The sequence below is a fragment of the Phaethon aethereus genome (genome assembly GCF_964289735.1).
Source record: "Phaethon aethereus genome assembly, chromosome: 4".
Taxonomy (NCBI): Eukaryota; Metazoa; Chordata; class Aves; order Phaethontiformes; family Phaethontidae; genus Phaethon; species Phaethon aethereus.
The window spans coordinates 3,228,160-3,249,431 of record NC_138578.1 but is presented as its reverse complement, the minus strand read 5'-3'; the positions used below and the strand labels follow the sequence as shown (position 1 = coordinate 3,249,431).

The 21,272-nt window shown below is 67.6% G+C and overlaps 3 protein-coding genes across 3 annotated transcripts in view; all 3 read left to right on the top strand.

The window, feature by feature from the left end:
- Positions 1 to 1,094: 1,094 nt before the first annotated feature.
- BTC (betacellulin) lies at positions 1,095 to 3,430 on the top strand (the record flags this gene model as incomplete). Its single annotated transcript, XM_081999046.1, has 4 exons — positions 1,095 to 2,329; positions 2,622 to 2,739; positions 2,881 to 3,027; positions 3,316 to 3,430. Exons 1-4 carry the CDS (start codon positions 2,074 to 2,076, stop codon positions 3,428 to 3,430), a joined length of 636 nt encoding a protein of 211 aa, XP_081855172.1. The 5' UTR covers positions 1,095 to 2,073.
- Positions 3,431 to 11,083: 7,653 nt separating this feature from the next.
- Positions 11,084 to 13,218, top strand: DCTN6 (dynactin subunit 6; the record flags this gene model as incomplete). Its single annotated transcript, XM_081999447.1, has 7 exons — positions 11,084 to 11,106; positions 11,283 to 11,347; positions 11,505 to 11,610; positions 12,139 to 12,227; positions 12,432 to 12,479; positions 12,778 to 12,920; positions 13,027 to 13,218. 7 exons carry the CDS (start codon positions 11,084 to 11,086, stop codon positions 13,123 to 13,125), a joined length of 573 nt encoding a protein of 190 aa, XP_081855573.1. The 3' UTR covers positions 13,126 to 13,218.
- Positions 13,219 to 15,798: 2,580 nt separating this feature from the next.
- The window catches only part of RBPMS (RNA binding protein, mRNA processing factor), a gene marked incomplete at both ends in the record, with an annotated part of 10,667 nt that continues 5,193 nt past the window's right edge, over positions 15,799 to 21,272 (top strand). The window contains one exon of the mRNA XM_081999448.1: positions 15,799 to 15,861. Coding sequence (XP_081855574.1) covers positions 15,799 to 15,861 — 63 coding nt within the window. The remainder of the gene's footprint in view (positions 15,862 to 21,272) is intronic.

Genomic DNA, 21,272 nt, shown 5'->3' with positions numbered 1-21,272 from the left:
CCTGCACCCATCCCAATGCTCCCCCACCTGGCCCCCGTTCCCACCCTGGTACTCCCCACCATCCCATCCCAGTGCTCCCCCATGCATGTGCCAGCTTGGCCCTGAATCCCTCGGGGCCGGCGTGGGACCGGAGTGTGCTGGCTGGACCCTGGAGTGGGTCTGGGATGCTTTCACCACCTGTTGATGGGACACTGCTCACGGATGCCCGAACACCCATGTTCCGCCGTCCTTGGCAGCGCCGGGTCAGTTCCTAACTCGGTTCCGAAGTGCATGAGAAGCAGGCAAAGCTGAAGGCAGCTGCCTGCTCCGGGCTGACAGGAGGTAACCACAGGTAGGGCTGAACATCAGCCGGGCTCAGCGATACCCCCCTCCCCGGCAAAGAGTGACAGCCCCGGGGTTTCGGAGGAACCTTCCCCTCCGCCGGGAGCAGTTTGGGTTTGGCCCTTTGGCAGGGCTGGCGACAGCGCTCGGCAAAACCTGCCGAACCTGTGCTGGCAGGAGGAAACCACGGGTGGCCGCCCGCTTTGGGGCTACGGTGCCCATCAGGCCCAGGCAATGGCCCCGGGCGGCTGCTCTCCTGCGATTCGGGCTTTCCCAGGGGAGTCAGGGCGGCGTTACGGCAAAATAATCCGGTGTTTCGGATGCTTTCCCGGGTTATCTCCGGCTGCTCGGGAAAGGGTGCAGCCTTAGGCAGCGGAGCCGGGCTCTCCGTGCTCGTCAAAGGGATGAGGTTGTTTGCGCCCGCAGCTCCTGGGCGCTGAGCTCTGGGTGTCGGGGGGCACGCACCACACATCCCCCCCGCCCGGAGCTGGGGCGGTCCTGGCCCAGGGGCTGCCAGCTCGGAGGATGCCAAAGTTGTGCAGCTGGTTGCAATAAGGGTGGGGATCTCGTCTTGGTGGGGATCTTTCCGTGCCGAGCTACGAACTCGGTCACCGGGGGTGAAGTCAGCCTCCCTCCCTGCACCGGCGCGTCCCCACGCCGCCCGCAGCCTGTTTCTGGGGGGGCAGCCGCCCCATGGCTCATCCCCTGGCTCCCGACGGGTAGCTCCCCACCCTGCTGCCGGGGACGGACTGGGCGGTGGGTGCCATCTCCTCCTCGCCGGGCTCTTTTGGCCGGGGAGGGGATGCTCGCTGACGGGGAAGCCCCGGCAGAGGCTCAGCCCCGGCCTCGTTGCAGCTCCGTTACCCAAAGCACGTCGTTAGCGTGGCGGTGGCTATATATAGCCAGGAGGGACGCGTGTGCTGGGAATATCTCTGCCGTGGGATGGGGGGGAACGCCGGAGGCTGGCTGGGCAGCCCACCCCTGCTGCTGCCGGGGCGCTGAAGGGCAGGACGGGAAAACACCGGCTACCGGGGGCTGAGGCTGCCCAAACTGCCCCTTCTCCGGGAGGCCTCGACTTGGCCGAGCTCCAGAGAGCACCCACTCGGGACGGAAGCACCCCCAGCCTTGGCGTGCCACCCCCGCGGGAGCCAGCCGGCACCCTGCCCCGGCAGGCAGGACCTGTCCCCGCTCCCCTGGGTGCCACCGCGGTGGGGTGAATCGCTGGGGAGGGCCGGGCGGGGAGCGGGGCCGTGCTGAGTCAGTGCTGGTATGCCAGCGATCCGGTTACCGCCGCCGTGACGTGCCGGGGCTGAGCCGGCCCTTGGCTTCGTCCCGCGGCCAGGCTGGGCATGGTGGCCCCTTTCCCCGGCTGGGTTCTTGCCGGGCATCCCGTGCGCCGGTGCGGCACCGAGCAGCGTCGCAACAGGGATTTAGCACTTGCGCGCTGCAAGCAACTGGGCTTTGGCGGGTGCCGAATCGCGGCGCTGGCAACTCCTCGCTCCCAAAGCCGGTGCGTTTTTTTGGGCACCCCGAAACCCAGGCTCTTCAAAAAGGTCAGTGCGGCGAGCCAGACCTCCCCGGGGATCCCTCCCTGCACCTTCCCTGCGGAGAGGGGCCGCTGGCTGCCTGCAGGCAGGGCTGCACCCCCCAAAACCCACCCGCTGGCTGCCCGACCACTGTGCCGGGGTGTTGGTGGGAGGAGGATGCGGGCGGGGACCGGCTTTCCCTTCTCCTCTCCCCAGGGAGAAGCTGATGCTGCCAGGGAAGGGGGGCCGCAGGCGCGGCTGCAGAGCCCTGCGCTGGTCCCCTCCCTGCGGCAAGGGCCGGGAGAGCGGCTGCGGCGGGGGCGGTGGTGGTGATGCCGGGGGCTCTGGCCGGGGTCCCCTCCTGAGTCGCCTGCTCTGCCTTTCAGGCTCGGCATTTTTCAGCTGCGTGGGCGCCAGCGCCAACGTCACCGCCAGGCACGGCACGGAGGGCCTCGCCTGCGGCGCGGCCGAGAGCTGCGCGGGTAAGGGCGCTCGGGGGAGCCGGCGGCGGTGGACGGGAGCGGGGCGGCGCGGGGGAGAGGGCCGGGATGGAGAACGGGCAGGGTGTTTTGTCTAGCGTCGCCGCGTAGCGTCCACCCAGCTGGGAAGCGGCCGGGGCCGTCACTCCACGGCCAAGGACACGCTTGCCGGCGGCAATTTGCAGCTGGCCGGGCTCGGACCCGCCGCGGCGATGGGCCAGCTCCGGCATGCTGCCACTGCCGGGCAGAAGCGTAACCCCGGGGGGGTGGATTTCTTTCTCCTTGTCACCTCCAGGGAACGTGACGCAGCTGAGGCGGCAGGGTCACTTCTCCAGGTGCCCGGAGGAGTACAGGCACTACTGCGTCAAAGGGAGATGCCGATTCCTCGTGGCCGAAGAGGCGCCGGCTTGCGTGTAAGCCACCGCCGGCGGGGACGTGGCGGCACGGCGGGGCGATGCCGTGCCCGTCCTCCTCGGGCGAATGGGAGGAGAGGGTCACGGGCACCGCAGCAGTTTTTGGACCCCCCCCTCTGCCTCCCCTGTGCTGTGGGGCAGGTGCGAGCGAGGCTACACGGGGGCTCGCTGCGAGAGGGTGGACATCTTCTACCTGCGAGGTGACCGGGGCCAGATCGTGATCATCTCCTTGATCGCCGCCATCGTCGCCCTCATCGTCCTCGTCGTCTGCACCTGCCTCTGCAGTCAGTACGTGAGGCGAGGGGGCGAGGGGCGGGAGGGGAAGGGGCAGCCCCCGACTGGGGCAGGCTGAATTGGGGCTGCCCTGTTGGGGTGGGACACGGCCTCCGAGGGCACTGGGAGGCGCCGGGGGCATCGCGCCGGGGCTGGAAAACGTTGGGGGTCCCATCCAGAGCTTCTGGAAGGTGAAAGCAGAGGGAGGGAGGAGCAGCAGCATCGCTGCGATGCCTCATTCCGCTTTTTGTTTTGTTCTGGTTTAATTAATACACACACACACACACACACACCCCCCCCAAGCCACTGTCCCACTGTCGGGCAGCGGCGCAGGAAGAGGAAGGCAGAAGAGATGGAGACATTAAACGAGAATTTGCCTTCCAAAAGCGAGGACGTGCTGGAGACGGGCATCGCGTGAAGGTGCGTGGGGCCGGCGGGGTGGCCGAGCCCGGAGTGGCGGGAGACACCCCCCCCCGGTCAGGGCCCGAGGCCGAAGACCTCCCCTTCTCCCCGCAGGAGCTCCAGGTACCTGCAGGCGGGTCCCGGAGGGCAGCACCGGTTGGCTCGATGGGCGAGAGGGCGAAAACCTACAACCGTGTGAATAAAGGGGTGACAGAAAGGTGTCCGCCTGTCGCCGTGGTCCTTACGGGCCCCTCTCAGGCCCAGCGCTCCCCAAATTCCTCCCCCAACCCATCCCGCACCAGAGACATTTCCCTGCCCTTTTGCTCGGCCTCTCACATGCGGGGCGACCGGCCTTCCCCCCCCACCCCCACCCCCCGGCCTGCACAGGCTCCAGCCCTCGCCGGGCGAAACCTCTCACCGCTGCGCCGGTACCGGGGGAGATTGCGGTATCGCTCCGAAGCCACCAGGGGCGCTGCGCCCCGCAGTGCCGCTTCGCGTCCGCCAGGGGGTGCCGTCGGGCGCGGGGGGGGGGGGGTGGAGCAGGTGCGCGGTCGCCCCCGAGGCTTCAAAACCCCCCCGCGGCCGCCAGGGGGCGCCGCCGCGGCGGGAACAGCGGAGGGACGCGCGGCGGCGGCGGCGGCGGCGGCGGCGGCGGCGGCCGGCGGCGGCGGCGGCGGCGGCGGCGGCGGCGGCGGCGGCGGCGGCGGCGGCGGCGGCGGCGGCGGCGGCGTCCGTCGTCGTCGTCTGGGCCGGGCCGGGACCGGGTCTCCCGTCTCCCCGGGGCGGCTCCGGCGCGGGGCGGGCCTTGGGGCCCCGGGACGGGGCCGGGCGAGGGAAACGAGGCAAAACTGGGGGAAAACGGGTGAAAACCGGAGCCAAACTGCGCGACGCGGGGCCGTTTCTTCCCAGCTCTGCTGCAGGGGCACCGGCCGCTGCCGGGGAGTTGCTGCCCGCAGCTCCGGGCCGTGCCCTGCCCGCAGGCAGCGCGTGCTGCCCCCGTCCCCTCCCGGGCCGGACCCCCGGCTCTGGGCTGGCGGCTCCTGCCGGGACCCCCGGGGGGCCCTGGGCCGGCAGCGGCTGGCTGCGGGCCTCAGCGTTCCTGGCGGCGGGAGCTGCGCTGGCCGCCACGGGTGAGTGGTTCTGTGTTGTCCTCCCCCGGGCCGGGTCCCCCGCGGGCGCCTGGCCGGGGCCCGGTGACTTTCCCCGTGGGTTTCGGCAGCACCGACCCCCGGGGTCGCCTCTCAGGTGGCAGCGGCTGCGGCTCGGCCTGGGGGGCTGGGGGTCCCCGGCAGCCCCCAGTTTCCACCACGGGCTCGGCCCCGCTAGAACCGTGACCCGGCGACCGGCTGCGGGGCTCGGCACCGCACATCCCCCGGCCGGTACGCCACGGGAGCTGTGCTGCTGGGGGAACTGGCGTCCACCGGGCTCCAGGCCTTCAGCCCTGCCCGGCCTCATCCTCGCAGGCGGGTGCCCAAGGGCCGGAGCTGGCAGCAATGGGCCCTGCGCCAAGCCCTGCTTTGACCAAAAACTTTCTTTTTCAGCTTAAAACATGCTGCAGTGGGAGCAGAGGCCGCACCAGGGACACGCACCAGCGCCTGCAGCCCCGTCGGTGAGACGGTGAAGCCGGCCTGGCCGGGCACGGGGAGCGACAGCCGCCCGGGTGCCACCGGTGCCTCGGGAGGTGTCGGAGGCCCCAGCGATGCCGCGTGGCTGTGCCGACGCGTGGGGAAGGCTCATCCTGGCCACCCGGGCGAGGAGCTCAGCCTGAGGTGTTGAGGGCCAAGGGACTCCGGCGGGGAGGCTGTGCCCGGTGAGGTGAGCGCCCCGAGGCAACGGCCGAGCGGAGCTGCCCAGTGGGACCGGGGCGCTCGGCTGCCGGGGCCGGCTGTGCCCGTGGGGATCTGGGGGAGCCTGGGGGGTCAGGCGGTCAGGAGCTCCGGGGAATGGTTTTGTGCTTGGGGCACTTTGGCTTTGCCCCTCGTCCTCCTGGGGGGGCGGCCGAGGGACGGGGAGGGCAGGCACCGTACGCAGGCAGAGCTCCCCATGGGGCTCTTTGGGGGGCGGAGGCGTCCCGGCAGCGGGGGCAGTGCTGGTGTGGGTGCCCCCGGGGGACACAGGAGCTCAGCACTGCCGGGCAGGGACCCCTGTGGCCAGAGGCTGTTTGTGGGAGAGGAGGGGCCCTGGGGGACCTGTGGTTCCCATCCCCACAGCCGCACCCTGGGTCAGGGTTTGGCAGGTCTGGGCCACACGTTTTGGGGGGGCTGCGATTGCAAGGGGAGGCAAGAGCGGGTGCTGCTGCCATCAGGCCCAGACCCCACTGGCACTGGTGCGGTGCTGGCCCTGGCCCCAGCCCGGGGCTGCTGGAGTCGGTCTGTGCCACTGCTGCGCAGAATGGGGGTTTCAGCCAGGCCGCAGCTCTCGCCCACCCTTCTGGGGAGAAACGGAGCGTTTCTGATGCCCCGTCCCTGTCGCTCCCTCCCCTCCCCTCTCGGGTGCGCGGTGCTGGGCAGCTGCTGCCGAGGGGCCGAGCAGAGCTGCCCCTGCCCGGGAGGCAGCTCAGTTTGTAGGGCAGCAGCTCCGGAGGCTCTTTGGGCCAGACCAGGAGCCAATTGTCCCACCTCTCTCCCTGTGCAGGGACAGATGGACGGATGGATAGAGGAGCCCCAGCAAGAAGCCGGGCTGCCTGCGCTGAGGCCGCTGCCTGCCCTGCTCCTGGCTGGGGCAGCCCTGCCTGCACCTGCCTGGAGACGGTGTGGCACCAGCATGGCTGTTCGGGCCCCCTTGGTTGGTTTGGGCTCCTGTTTGGGTCAGGTCCAGCTCATGGATGGTTCCATCCCAGTTTTGCCTCCAGCCCATTTGTAGCTCCTGTTTGTTTCTGCTCTGGTTTCAGGTCCACCTTCTTTGTGGCTCCATTTTGCTGTGCCTCCAGCTCATGGCCAGTTTCAGCTCCAGTTGGTTTTGGCTTCAGCTCGTTGGCGGCTCCTGTTCCCTGCCCAGTTGGTTCTGGGCTCCAGCCCCCTCCCAGTGGCCGTGGTCCACCTTGGTTGTGCCTCCAGCTCACGGCCGGCACGGGCCGGTTTCAGCTCCAGTTCACCTGTGGCTTCAGCTCGTTTCGGCTTCAGCTCCTGGATGGCTCCGGCTCGCTCTTGCTTCCAGCACGTTGGCGGCTCCTGTTCCCTGCCCAGTTGGTTCCGGGCTCCAGCCCCCTCCCAGGGCCCCTGGCTTTTGGCCAGGTCGTAAATCAATCACTGTCATGACTTGTATATGAATATGACCTGTCATAACTGTACCGTGTCTCAATTATGAACTAACGAGTGGACGCCTCTTCCGGGGCTTGCGCGCGCGCCTTCAATAAAGAGTGGGAAAAGCACCTTTCGCTCCAGAGACTATCTCAGACGTTTAATTCGGCCTGGTGCATGCCAGCCTCCCCGGCATCGGGGAACAACGCGACCGGACCCCCACCTCCGGTGGGGGTCCACGCGCCCTGCCCGCCCCCCTCCCTCCAGCCCCCAACACCCACCCACCTCCCACCCTCCCCAAAGCCCCCAACGCCCTCCCGCCCCCCAAGCCATGGCCAACCCGGCCCCTGGGGTTGGGCCCAGAAACAGCCGACGGGGGCCCCGTTTCTGAGCCCAAACACGCAGGACTTGCTCGCTGCCCCCGAGCCCCTTTCCCAGCCCCACGGAACGCAGCCCCGCGGCTCCGTTCCCTGCCCTGGGAAGCGTCCGGCTCGCTCCCTGCTGCTGAGCCCCACACCCGGCCCCAGGCTGCGAGTCCCCGAACCCCTCAGCTCCCCCTGTGCTGTCGGACGGGCCCGGAGCCCCGGCGGGGTCGGGCGGTGCTTGGGAACTGGCCGGGGGGACCCGCGGAGCGGGCCCGGCCCCGCGTGGCCCCGGGCGGCGAGGACAACGTCGAGGGGCGCCGGCTCCGGCCCTCCGGGCTTTATTCCCCGGCGCCCCGAGCCCCGCGGCTCCGCTCGCTCCTCCGCGAAAGCTCCGGCAGCGCGGCCGCCCGGGCACCGGCGCTGGCCACTCGCCTCCGCCCCGGCGGCTCGCCGGGGCCGCCGCTCGGACCGGACCCGGCCTCACGGCCCCCAGCCGCGGCCCCACCGACCCCGGTTCCCCCGCCGGACCCCGCGGCTGCCGCGGGCCGAGCTCCCCCCAGCCTCACCTGGCCCCGCCGGGGGAGCCCGGCCCGGCCCGGCCCGGCCGCTGCCGCCCCGGGGCCGCGGGCGGCATCACGGGGTGAAGGAGGAAAGAGGCAGCGACGGCCCCGCCGGGGCTCAAATGGGCTCGGCCCCGCCCCGCGCAGGCGCCCCGCGCTCGCCCCGCCCGCCCGCGTCCCGCCCCGCGCAGGCGCCCTGAGACAACGCCCACTCGCACCTGTGCCAGGCCTCGCCCCGCGCAGGCGCGATGAGGCCACACCACCCGCACCTGTGCCAGGCCCCGCCCCGCGCAGGCGCAACGAGACCACGCCCTCACACCTGTGCAGCCCCCCCGCGCAGGCGCAACGAGACACCGCCCATCGCACCTGTGGATGGTCCGCCCCGCGCATGCGCAGACAGGCCCCGCCCCCCCGCGCACGCACTTCTTCCGCCGCCAGAACGGCGCAGACGGCGAGTTCCTGTAGCCGGTCGGGGTGAGGCCCGTCTGTCAGGATGCGCGGACGGAGCCTCGGCACAGCCCGGGGCGGGTGAGGATGAGCCGGGACGGGGCTGCTCGGGGCCTCGCGGGCGCGCTGCGGTTCCCGGGGCTCTGTTCCCCGTCTCCCCAGCAGAACCGGAGCACCGCCGCAGTGCCGGGGCGGGTCCCGCCCTGTGCCGAGCTCTCGGCGGGCTGAGCCCGGCCTCGCCGTCCCCGTCTGGCGCCGCGGGCAGCAGCAGCCCCGCTGCCCCCGGGCCGGGAGCGGGGACCGGCGGCCCGAGCGCCGCGCTCCCTCCCCGCTCCTGCGTGGGTCTCTGGTCTCGCTCCCACCGCGGCTCTGCCCGTGCCGGGGTCACGGAACAGGCACCGGCGGCCCTGCGCAGACGCCGAGTAAGGGCTGGAGCCGTTCGGCGGCGCCGGGGCTGACCCCGGGCACGGGCGGACCTGGTCCCGCAGTGCCCGCACCCCGGTGCCGAGCCCGTCAGCACCCACCAGGGAGCGGCGCGGCCCGGCCCGGGGAAGGGGTATCTGGGCTCCTGCGGTACCATGGACCCCGGGAACGGCCGAAAGTGTGTTCTGCCACCCTGCCCTGCAACGGCGACGGGGCGGGTCCAAGCCCCCGGGAGCGGGTCTGCGGGCCAAACCCCGGCACTGGCGACATCCACTTCGGTGCTGGCCCCACAGCCCGGAGCGCTGAGGCGCCGAGCCCAGCGGGGCTGGGCTCAAACCCGGAACTTGCCCGACGGAGCCGGGTCCAGCCCCCGTGGCGCAGGGCTGGGACTCCGGCTTTCGAGCCCCAAAGACACAAGACTTGGTCTCTGTCACACAGCCCTAAACCCGGCCGAATGAGCCCGTTTTCAAGCACCAAAACACAGCACTTAGTCTCTGTTCCTGAGCCCCAGCCCCCTGCCCAAAACCCAGGACTTAGCTTCAGGCTCCGGGACATGAGCCTGGCTCCAAAAATGCAGGACTTCTTTGAATTGACTAGCCTGAGTTTCAGGGCCTAAAACTGCCCAAACGAGCCTGGTAACAAGCCCGCAGAAACATGTGACTGACTTAGTCTCTCTTTCTGAGCCCCCAAACACAGGACTTGGTCTCTTTTCAAGACCTTGGTGACGCAGGACTTAGTCTCAATTTCAGAACACAGTTGCCTACATGCCCCTGGTTTGAAGCCCCACCAGACTGCTTTTCAGCCCCGTAATTGGCCAAATGAGCTTGGTTTCCAGCCCCAAACCGCAGGGCTTGGTCTCTTCTCAAGACCTTAATGAACCTGGTTTTATGCTCCACAAACGCAGGACTTAGTCTCTGTTTCAGAAAACCCAATGTTGCCTGGATGATCCCGGTTTGAAGCCCCACAGGACTGCTTTTCAGCCCCATAATTGCACAAATGAGTCTCGTTTTGAGCCCCAAACGCAGGACTTGGTCTCTGTGTGAAGGTGCACAGCCCAGCCTCACCCCAGTGTGCCTGTTTCTGACCCCCAACCCTGTGACTTGCCCTCACTCTCCCGGAAAGTCAAGGAGCCAGGGTTTTGCCTCCCCTGAACCTATGGCCAAGTCTGGAAATCACAGGACTTGACTTGGTCAAACTTTTAAGCCCAGGAGCCTGGTTACATGTCCTGTAGGCTCTCAACCCCTATTTCTGAGCCCCCACAGCACAGGGCTTAGTCTCCATTTTCAAGCCCCCAGACCCACCCATTCAGCTTTTTCTCAAGGCCAACGAAGGCAGGACTCGGGCTCCATCTTCATGCCTTGAAACGCAGCACTTGGGCCCTGGTTTGGAGCCACTGACAGACTTTTTTCACGTCCCAAAACGCAGGATCTGCTCTTCCTTTTGAAGCCCTGAAGGCACGGGCTTGGTGGGGTTTAGGCCATGTGCCAGGGTCCAACCACACCACCCGGGCCCGGAGCCCCCAGCCCAGCCGAGTGAGCCTGGCCTGGAGCCGCGAACCCCTTCGCCCTGCGCGCTGAACCCCGGGAGCTACCACCCCCCCGGAGCACCAGGAGCTGCTTCTCCAGGGCGCCCGCGCAGGCCCTGCTGCGACAGAGCCCCGGGCCGCCCCCCGGAACAGGCCCCGACCCGGGTGTCACTTCGCCCCACAACCAGCCCCAGGCTGCGAGTCCCCCCACACCCCAGCCCTCCTGTACTCTCGGAACGGGCCCGAAGCCCCGGCGGGGTCGGGCGGTGCTTGGGAACTGGCCGGGGGAAACCGTGGGGCGGGCCCGGCCCGCGTGGCCGCGGGCGGCGAGGACGAGGGTGGGGGGCGCCGGCTCCGGCCCTCCGGGCTTTATTCCCCGGCGCCCCGAGCCCCGCCCGCTCCTCCGCCGAGCCTCCGCGAGCGCGGCCGCTCCGCTCGCCCACACGCCCCGGCCCCGACCCCCGCCCCGGCCGCATCGACCCCTCCGCGGCCCCGGCCTGGCTCCTGCCCCGGCGTCTCCAGCCGAGCCCCTTCCTCACCTGGGGCGGGCGGACACCGCCCCTCCGCCGCCCCGCGCTCCGAGCGCCCGTGGCCGCCGGCACGGTGCCGGGCCAGGTCCCCCGCACCGCGGTGTCCGCCGCTGACACCGCGGGGCCGCAGCCCCCACTCACGGAGCCGGCCGGCCCGGCACCTCCCGCGCAATGGAAGCGAGAGAAACGGTAGGAGGACAAGATGGCGGCTGCCGGGGCCACGCCCGCTGGGCCCCGCCCCGCGCAGGCGCTCTGGGGCCCTGCCCCGCCCTGGGGGCGGAGGCTGCGCGGGGGTGGGACCTGTGGGCGGGGTGGGGCGTGGCCAGTGGGCGGGGCGGGGGTGGCCAGGGGCCGCGGGGTCCCAGCGCCCGCCCGCTCCCCTGTCGCACCGAGGACGCTGCGGGCGAACCCCGGCTGCCTTTGAGTCGCAGGGGGGTGGGAAGCGCCGCCCACGGGCGACTCCCGCGTCCAGGGCCGCGCGCAGGGCCGAGGCGCACGGCCCCAAGCCCCGCCGCAGCCCTCACCTCCCTGCTGGGCCCGGCGCATGCGCACTGCGCCCGCCGCCGGCGGCAGCGCTGTCATGGCGGAGAAGGTGCAAAAGAGGTGAGCCCCGGCCCGCTCCCCCGTCGCGTGCGTCCCCCTCACACACACCCCCCGGGAGGCGGCCGGGCTGCTTTCCAGCCTCATCTCCTCCCCCTTCCCCACCCCTCGTAACGGCTGTCCCCGCGCGCGCCGCCCCAACGGTTCCCCTCACGCCCCCGCCCCGTCCCTTCCCGCAGCGTGAAGATCGCGCCGGGGGCCGTGGTGTGCGTGGAGAGCGAGATCCGCGGGGACGTGACCATCGGTAAGGGCGTGGGTGTTGGGGGGGGGGGGGGGCGTCTAGGGGGAGGTGTCGGGGGGTGGGGTTGTAGGCATGTTGCGGGGGGGTGTCCCCGGGCCCGGGGGCGCTGTGGTGGGCGTGGGAGCCAGCCGTGGGGTGCCACTGGGCTGTCCCTCGGCAGGGCCCAGGACGGTGATCCACCCCAAGGCCAAGATCATCGCTGAAGCGGGGCCGATCGTCATCGGGGAAGGCAACCTGATCGAGGAGCAGGCGCTCATCATCAATGGGTCAGTCAGAAGCTGGAGGGTGCGAGTAATGGGGTCGTTCCCCAGCCCTGCGTCCCATTTTTGGGGAGGGGGGAAGGCGACGCCACCAACCCTCCCAGCACCACTTGGCGGTGAGCGGTGTGCCTTGGAGCCAGGCCGGACCGGGAGAGGGTTTGCCTGGGGGCCTGCCGTGGGGTTCCTGGGCTGGGTTTTGCAGCAGGTTGGTGTTTTCTGAGATACCTCAACACCAGATCCCATAGTAGCTACGGGGAGGTAGAATTTAAAAAAAAAAAAACCACAACAAACTTCAGTGCTGTTGTATATGTTTGTGGCACGATGGCTAGGGAAGACGTCCTCCCTCTGTGAATCCTTCTCCAGCTGACAGAAGGATCCCAATCCCAAGAACAAGAGACCCAGTCTCCAAACCCTCACAGTCTGGCTGGATTTGGGCATACGAGACTGGAGCCTCTAACAAAATGGAGCTGCCAAACAGGACGGTACCTTTGTGATCTCAAAACCTGAAATATATTCTTCCGTCTTGGCTTGTAGGTATCCAGAAAATATTACACCAGAAACTGAAGAAGTGGAGCCCAAACCAATGGTCATTGGCACCAACAATGTTTTTGAAGTCGGGTGTTGTATCCTTGCTGCGCGGTGAGACGCACCGTCTGATGCACCGCGCTTTCGTATCGGTACAAGGGGAAGCATGTGCGGGCTCCGTCAGGGTTTAACCAGCCCAGCGCTGTTTAAGATGAAGGGTGTTGGTTTGAAAATGACGTCAGGGTTTACCTTTTGAGATAAAAGCAAACCATTTTATGGCTTTCTTTAACACGGACCCGTAGATTCCCAAGCAATGAAGGTAGGAGATAACAACGTCATTGAATCCAAAGGCAAGTCTTGGTTTATCATGTCGGCCCTTGCGAGGTTTTGCTCTTGTAGGCATCGGGAACAGCAGAGGATTACATGGGGTTGTCTTGCTGTAGCGGAGCCTGAACTACAGCTTGTCGCAAAGCTGTGGTTTTCACGCAGAACCCACCTGTGTTACTGCCTTGGTGGGAGCTGGGCTGGCTCCCGGCGCTGAGCAGCTTCTGATTCTGAGGTGATGTTTGGTGGTGCAGGGTTTAACCGCGCCATGGGCCCGACTCTCACAGGGATTCCTCTCTCTCTCTCTGTCTCTCTCTCTGGCAGCATTTGTTGGTAGGAATGTGATCCTGACGAGCGGCTGCATCATCGGGGCCTGCTGTAACATCAACACCTATGAGGCGATCCCCGAAAACACCGTCATCTACGGGGCTGACTGCCTCCGCCGTGTGCAGACCGAGCGGCCGCAGGTGGGTGTGACACGAGTGTGATGCGCCGTCACCCTCCTGGCCTCCGCAGGCCACCCTTGCGGCGGCGGTGGGGCCGCCGCCCGACCTCCTCTGCCTCTGTCTCCAGCCCCAGACTCTGCAGCTGGATTTCCTGATGAAGATCTTGCCAAACTACCATCACCTGAAGAAGACCATGAAGGCCACATCCACTCCAGTCAAGAGCTGAGCGCCTTCTGCTGCCTCCGGCTCACTGGGGGTTTATTCTGGTCTGCGAAGCACTACGTGGCCCTGGGAAGCACCCGGTCTCCGCATCCCTCGTTCCGTCTTAGGGGGGGCGGGGAGGGGGGGGAATTCTTGTTTATTTGTGTCCTTTATTTATATTCAGCCGAGCATCTCGGACCGGCTTTGGATCTGTTGTCTCTTGCGCGCTGCGTGCTTTGTTTTGGGAATAAAACGTCACCTGCTCTTCTGTCGAGGGAGACTGCAGTCCTTTCTGGGTCGGGTCGCGCCGCGGGGGGTGCTAACATGGCCACCGCTCCCCGCGGCCATCCCTCGGGGATGGCCCTGCTGCCGCCTTCCTGCTCCCGCTCCTTCCCCGGCCCGCCCGCAGAGGAAGATGGGCACGCGCCAGGGAATAGCCGGCCTCCTCAGAGAGAGGGGCGTCCTGGCCCCGCAGCCCCCAAATCCATATGGATCGTGGGGTGGGAAAGACTCTGACGCCGGTGCCGCCCTCCCTCCCTGGCCCCCGAAGGTTGCCTCCTGCTCGGCTTCTCTCTCAGAGGGTCCGGAGCGGAGCTGAAGCTCACCCGCTCATCCGCCATTCTGGTGAGCTTTGACCACGTCCACGCTTCCCCACCGGCTCCCGAGATTCCCCAGGGATGGTGCTCACAACTTCCCCTTTCTACCCTTGTACAACCCAGCCCGACGTTTGGCCTCGGTGCAGGAGGAAATTGATGTTGGAGCAGAAATTCCTGTCGGAAAGAGGGAGGGAGAGAGGAGAGAGCGGCATCGGCAGCGCCTGCAGAGGAACCCCCGGTACCAGCTGGGCTGCAGGACATTGGGGTTTTGGTTTGGGACACGGGGTTTCGGGTGGGACAGGCCAAGGCGCAAAAGGGGTGCAGCGCTCACCACAGCCGATCGGATTTACTCCCCGAGTTCAGTTGCAGGGATACAAAAAAACCCAACAGCAAACCCGAAAAAGCCAACCCCACACCATTTTTTTGGCTTTGCCATTCCAACCTGGGGTCAAGCACTGCTGGGAAACAGCGGCTCTTCCCCAAAGCCGAGTCCAAATAAAGACTGCGAGTATCGTGCCGGCCGCCGCCGCCTCTCCGGCCCACCCGAGCAGCCCCAGCCAAAGCTCTTTGCGGAGATGCCCACGGAGGGGGGAAAAAAACGGGAGATGAAACACGCCTCTCCTCTCCAACTTCTGCCCTTGCCAAAAGATAAGACAATTTTTTCTTGGGAATTTGCCCCAAAAGCAAGAGGCTCCAGCAGATTCAGGTAACTAGGTCGGTCCCCACGCTTCAGATTCCCTCTCGGGGCCATCTGCCCTCGTAGCCAGACGCTTCCCGCTCCCCCAAACCCAGCTGGCACGGCTCCTCTCCATCTCCCTCCCAGCACGAGAGGTTCTGCTCTGTAAATCAGCGCTGCGGGGAGGCTGGAAGCCTCGGTGGCACGGCCGAGTCCGCCCGGGCAGCCAGCAGGACATGCGGGCAGCTGCCCGCAGAGCTGTTTTGGCCACCGAGTCACGGGAAGGCGAGCCGTGACCTTAAACACCCGTTCGCTACAAGCCCTTTGCTGTCGGCAGGACGTCCTCGGCGTCACCTCCGGTCCCCGTGTATTGTGCGCGAGCAGCATCTGCTCCGGACGCAGCCGCTGGTCAAACGCTTTTCATCCCGAGGGTCTCCGTCACGCTGCTCCGGAGCCGAGCGCGAACCTGTGGGAGCGCAGCTCCATCCGTGGGGATGGGGCAGGGCTGGGGTCAACCCAAAACCCAAGATACAAAGGCGAGGGAGCAGGGTGCAAGGTCCAGCATAAGGCTCACCTAAAGCCCAGCCTAAGCAGGGAGCGGGGTGGGAGCCTAAATGCAGCCCTGGGGCCAGGTGGGGAGGGGCCGCGGGTGGCCGAGACCCCAGGTGGGAGCGATTGGGGCGATGAGCCCCCACCGGCCCCCGGTCCTGCCCCTGCATCTCCCCTCCCGTGCCCTGTGTCCCCAGCACCGTCCCCTCCTCTGCCGCACAGCCCTGCTGCAGCCATGGCCCTGGGACTGCGTCCTGTGTCCCCAGCCTTGTCCTGTGTCCCCAACCTTGTGTCCTGTGTCCCCAGCCCTGTGTCCAGAGTCCCCAGCCCTTGTCTGCCATGTCCCCAGCCCCATGACCTGTGTCCTAGGCTGTCTCCTGTGTCTCCAGCCTCCTGTCCCATGTCCCCAACCCTGTGCCCCGTGTCCCCAGCCCCATGTCCTGTGTCCTAGGCTGTCTCCCATGTGCCCAGCCTTCTGTCCGATGTCCCCAGCCTTCTGCCCCATGTCCCCAACTCTGTGTCCCATGTCCTCAGCCACGTGTCCTGTGTCCCCAGCCACGTGCCCCCATGTCCCCAGCCCCATGTCCTGTGTCCTAGACCGTCTCCCACGTCCCCAGCCTTCTGTCCCCCCTCCCCAGCCCCGCATCCCATCTCCCGCGCCCATGGCCCTGTGCTCCATGTCCCCAGCCCTGCCCTCCCCCCCCGCTCCGCACTCTCCCTCCCTCCCTTCCCCGGTCCCCGTCCCCCGCCCCGTCCCTCCCCCGGTCCCCGCCGCCCCGCCCCGGCCCCCCCGCCGCCCGCCGCCCGCCAGCCTTCAGCACCGCCCGCCCCGGCCGCGGCTGCCGCCGGCGGGACGCGGAGCTTGGCCGGTCGCACCATGAGCAGCCTCCCCGCCGACCGGGAGGGCGGCCCCGCCGACACCGGCCTGCCCGAGGAGGAGGTAGCTGGGGCGGGGAGGGGGGGGGAGCGGGGGTCAGGGGTTTTAGGGGGGGGGGAGGGTCCGGCGTCCGCCTCCGCACCCGCGATCCCGGGACGCTGCGCCTCGCGGGTGCCCACGCACCCCACGCGTGGGTCCTGTCGGCTTCCCCGGCCCCAGGTATCTGCGGCTGCTGCGGGGCGGGGGGGTGACACAAACGACACAACGAACGGCGGGCGGCGCATCCCCCGCTCCCGGGACGCTCCCCCCAACCCCGGCGGGGCCACGGCATCCCCCCGGATCTCCCCGCAAACACCCCCCGGGGAAGACCTCGGCGCCCCGGGGAGCCCACTCAGGACATGCAGCTCCCCGCGGTAGCCGGGGGGCCGGGGACGCAAAACAGCCTCCCCCCGGCCGGGGGGACGGTGGGTACCACGCGTCCAGCGGACGTCGCGTCTCTCTTCCAGCGGGTCTCCCCCCCCCCCCAAAAATGTACGAAACGCTCTCGTCCCCACGAGAGACAAACCCCACGCCCCACCGCGGGGGACGAGAGCGGGTTTTCTCCATCGCAACCGCCAAGTTCCTGGTTTTTACCCATGACCTTGAGATGGGAATTTGGACTTTGGGAGGGTGAAAGCAGGCAGACAGGATCTCCTCGCCTTTCACCCGCTGGGCTGCTCCGGCACGGCCCCACGGGCTTTTCGGTGGGGTCTCTGGTTGATAGGTAACGCCGGCGGGCACCGCAGATCTGCTCGCCTGCTGTCACCTACCTTCACTTTTTCACTCCAGAGGCGATTCTGGCCTGAAACTTCCCAAAGTTTCCCAAAGTGCTCCAAGAACGGGGAATTTTTCCGCCGGCGGCCTCGCCGGGCGCAGGGCAGACGATGCCGCCGGGTCCTCGCGGGTGTGACACGGTGATGCAGCTCGGACGGGCTTGGCGGTGGGAGACGTCCGTGGAAGCCCGTTGCCTTTCCCGGTGGTGCGGCACGTGCCGCGCTGGCGAAGGGCGGCCCTCGCCCCGCTGCCGGCTGGATCCGAGGGGCGAGGGGATGGACCTGTGGCCTTGGGGACACCCTGACTTTGCCGCGCAGCTCTGCCCGGGGTGGGAGTGCGGGATGCTGGACGCGAGGAATCCCTGAAGGGACGGCTGCCAGGTGCCGGGGTCCCCTGCCACGCTGGGGACGTGTTAGGAGGACGACGGCCGCCCGTGCTGGCAAGCCGGGCTTCGCCAGTGCCAGGCAGGTATTTTCCCTGCGGGAGTTTTTCCCAGCCCTGGCTGGAAGAGCCGGTGCTGTCGAGTATTTGCTTAAGCGAAGGGGAAGGGGGTTGCCCAGCTACTGTGCCCTGCAAACCTCCCCCCTCCCCGGGGCTTGCCTTCCAGCCTTGTGCCCCCCCACCCCCCCTCCAAAAAAAAAAAAAAAAAAAAAAAAAAGGGAGAAGCAGCACCCGTGTCCCGGGGAGGTCGATCCAGGTGCTGCGAGGTGGGACCAACCCCCGCTTGGGGGGGCGGGATCGGGAGGGTTCTCCACGGAGGACCCCGGGGTGGTGGTGGAGGGGGACAGAACAATTTGGAAAGGAGGTCACGTCACCTCGGCGGGGCGAGAACGGCACGTAAAAGGCTCGACGGAGGCCTTATTTGGTAGCGGAGCAGCTCCGGCGAGCCCAGCTCGCGGCCCTCGTCCCTATCCCCTGCCAGATCCCTCATCCCGGGGGACCGGGCCGTGGGGAGGGGACCCCAGGGACGGTTTCGGGAGCGGGGGAGGGGGCGGGAGGGGAAGGTGCCCAGTGGCTAAGGTTTGCCCCCGTGGCCCCTGCGTCGCAGCCCCCCCGTGCTCCCGTTTCCTTTCCTCCGTCAAGCGGGGCGTCCGGAGGGTTTGGGAGCAAGCCCCCGGGCGGGACGCGTCCGTGCGTGACCCTCGCCCGCGCCCGCCGCTCCTCGGCTCTGTTGCCATCCCCCATCCCCTCCCTTGGCTTCTCGCGGGCTTTTCCTCCGCCGCTTCCTCGTTCCAGCCCCGCCAGCTCCGGACTCGCTCTTCCCCGAGGGCCGCTCCGCTCCTCCCGGCCTCCGCCAGACCTTGGGCTGCCGGGGCCGGGGGCTGAGCCCGCTCCTTCGGGGGAGCCGGCGGCCCGCGGCCCTCGGCCTCCTCGACCTCGGGGAGCGTTTGCGGGTTGGTTTTCGGCGTGCGTAGGCGCAGCCCGGGAATCTCAACCCGGCCGAGGAGGACGCTCCGTTCGCGGGGAGAGTATTTAGGCAAGGGCGAACGCCGGCGGGGCCGGAACGCGCCCCGCCGCGGGGGAGGCGGCACCCCGCTGGGCCGGGGAGGAGCGGGGCGGGGTGGGGGGAGCTCTCTTTGCCCGGTTTTACGGCTCCGTCGCGGCCCCGTGCCATGGCCTTCCGGCTGCCGCCGGGGGTCCGGCCGCCGGCGGGCGGCCAAGCGCTCGTCGGCCGGTAGAGAGTGAACGCGAGCCCCCGCTGGAGGGTGGCGGCCGGGGAGCTGGGCTTGGAGGAGGCGATTAAATGCCTGGTGAATGAATCACCCGGGCGCCTTCCGCCTCTCCCCCCCCGGCCCCGTTAACGTTTACCGGGGGTGCTTTGCGCGGGGGCGGGGGAGCGTGGCCGCGCCGGCGGGGTGCGCCCGGCGGCCCTCGGGGTGCCGAGGCAGGCAAGTGCCTCCCTGGTCCCCGCTTACCTTCGGGAGATAAACCCGGCTCGTGGCTTCGTGTGAGGAAGAGGAGGAGGAGGAGGAGGAGGAAGGCTGCCGGCACTCCGCCATGGACCTCTCCATGCTGGGGCCACCCTTGAGCCGTAGTCTGGAGACCCAGGCCGCCGCTTGGCCCAGGTCCCGGCCTCTCCTTGCGTGTCCCCAGCCCCGACCGTCCCAGCAACCCCCCTCCAGACCCCCTCCGGCACCCCTTGAACTGGCCCCAGGTGGGACACGGCGTTTTGGGGGCAGCAGAAGGCGACGGTGGGACGCAGAGGAGCGGGAGCGAGAGGGACGGGCCGCAAGTGGGATGGAGGTGGCTTCCCAGGGCGAGGAAGAGTAGCAGGGGGCTAGGAGAAGCCTTTCTGCAGGGACACTGGAAGCCAGGAGGGGACAGACCAGGGGCGAGGGGGTGGAGGTGGGGTCCAGCGGCCCTGGCAAATCTGGGAGGCGTGGGGCGCGGCGGCAGGAGCGGAGAAGGACCGTGGAAAGGGGACTTCGTCCACCCCTCGTGCCGTCCCGCAGCCGTCATCCCCACTGGAGAAAACCAAGGTGGGGGTCCTGCACCCGCCGCCGGCAGCTCTCCGGAGCAAACGTCGGCACTTCTCACCTGGAGGAAACCTTTGCTTTCACCCTGGATCATACCGAGAAGGAGAGATGGAGGAACAACCCGCCAAGAAGAAGCTGCAACAGGCGCCTGGCACAGCGGAACGGAAAGGGAACGGCCCGGGCCGTCCTAAACCGAGGGCACCAGGGCTGCGGGGAGCCCACCGCCGCGCTCGAGCAGCCTTCCCTCATCCTTGCTCGGGGGCCGTAGGTCTGGCCCTGTCCCACGAGGTGCCCGGGAGCACGCGCCTCGCCCGATCCGCCTCCGAGAAAGGGTGGTTGTTCCCTACGGAAGAGCAGATACCTGCCTGCTGCCTGGCGATTTCTTGGATAAAGACTTTTTTTTTTTGTTTTTCCTGCCTGCCCCTAGGGCAGGATTTTACCCCAGGGAGCGTTTTTTGGGAGAGGATGGAGGCTGAGCCCCTGGGACCTCTCGGCACAGGAAAGCCTGGAGCGGCTCCCTGCGGGCTGAAGCTCCTCTTCCATTTAAGGGCAGGAGGAATATTTCCGCCTAAAATCTTTCCCTTGGCAGAAGGACGTCCTTCCAGCCCACGGGGAATCATCCCCGAGGACGCTCCCTTTCTCTGCCGGTCCCACCTCGTTTTAACGCGGCCCAAACCGTCCCACCTGCTTGTTCCCCAGCCCGGCGAAAGGATGCTGTTTACGTAGGACCTACCCAAACGTCCCTTCGGCTGGCTACACCAGCCCCACGGCACCCTTTTGCGGGGCGTAGACGGGGGGCACGCGCGACCTCCTATCTCCTCCCCAGCCCCCAAACATCTTTTTTGGGGCTGGGAACCAGCTGGGGGATCCTTCGGAGGCCTTCGCCCTCTCCTGCTCGCCGCCGCATGATTTTACGGTTTAAAACTTGGCCGACCCGCGTTTGAACTTTCAAAGAAAACAAGTCATTACCCAAGAGGAGCCCTTCCTTTGCGAGGCTGAATTTTGGAGGGTTTTCCAGGGTCTTTTATCTCTCCCATCTCTCTGCCGCACGGCTACGGGGCTAAAGGATCCGGCGAGCCGGGCTCGTAGGGGTTTGGATTTCAGGGACGCGGCAAATCGGCGGCGGGTTCTCGCCCGGAGCCACCTCCGACGCCTCTGGTTTCACGCAGCTGCGCCGGGAGAGGAGAGGCGGGAGGGCAGCCGGCAGGGACCGGAGGCTCCGGGGGGGATGGAGGCAGAGGGGACCGCGCGGGGATGCTCGGCCCCTTCGGGAGGCAAACCCAGCTGGGATGGCGGATGTGCCCGGCGAGCCGATTCCCCGGTGAGCGGCAGCGCTCAGCCGGACCTCTTGGGAGGGGAATATTCTTTTTCCCCTCCGAAAGGATAAATTTGCCGCCTTTACGTTAAATTTCACGGAGACGAGGGTTGCTCCTCCGGGTGAATCTCTCCCCAGGATTCACCAGGAGACGGTGCAGCACGCAATGTTTTGGGATGCTCCCTCACCCTCTGATCTCAGAAGACAGGCAAAAAGCCGGCGGGGGGTCCCCCGAGGCGCCTTGAGGGGGGCTTCCAGCCCACCCTGGACGGTCCCGGCAGAGGGGACAGGCTGTGCCTAACTGCAGCCCTGGCTCGGGCAGGGGCCGGGACGTGCCTGCGCCGACCCCAGCCCCGCCGGAGCTCTCAGCATCCCTCTGGACAAGGCCCCGAGCATCCCTTCCCGCCCGGAGCGGGGTTTGCTTTCCCAGAGGACGAGGCGGGATGGCCGTACTTTTCACGGCTGGCTCGTTTTCTGGCAGCCCCCCCGTGCAGCCGGCGATGGGTGCCGGCGGGCGATGGGTATCGCCGGGGCTGTTGACACAAGGGCTATATGCAAACGGCCCCCAGTACCTTTTGTTATTTAATAGATATAGGTCAGCCAGAGGTTTTTTGTTACACAAAGCAGGAATGTTTGCTACTCCCAGGCTGGGAGATGGGGTAGATAGCTTATCTGCAAGAGAAAGAAGAAATGTCAGCAGAAGAATAGGCCTGGGCTGGCTGTTTCTGGCTGCTTCACATGCCTCTGTCCCAGGGCATGGGGTAGGTAGAGCGCCTGGCCAAAGATGACAATTAAAAAACTAAAAAAAAAAAAAAGAAAAGAAAATCAAGGTTTGCCCCTCCTTCAGCCCAAATCTGGCAGCTCAGCAC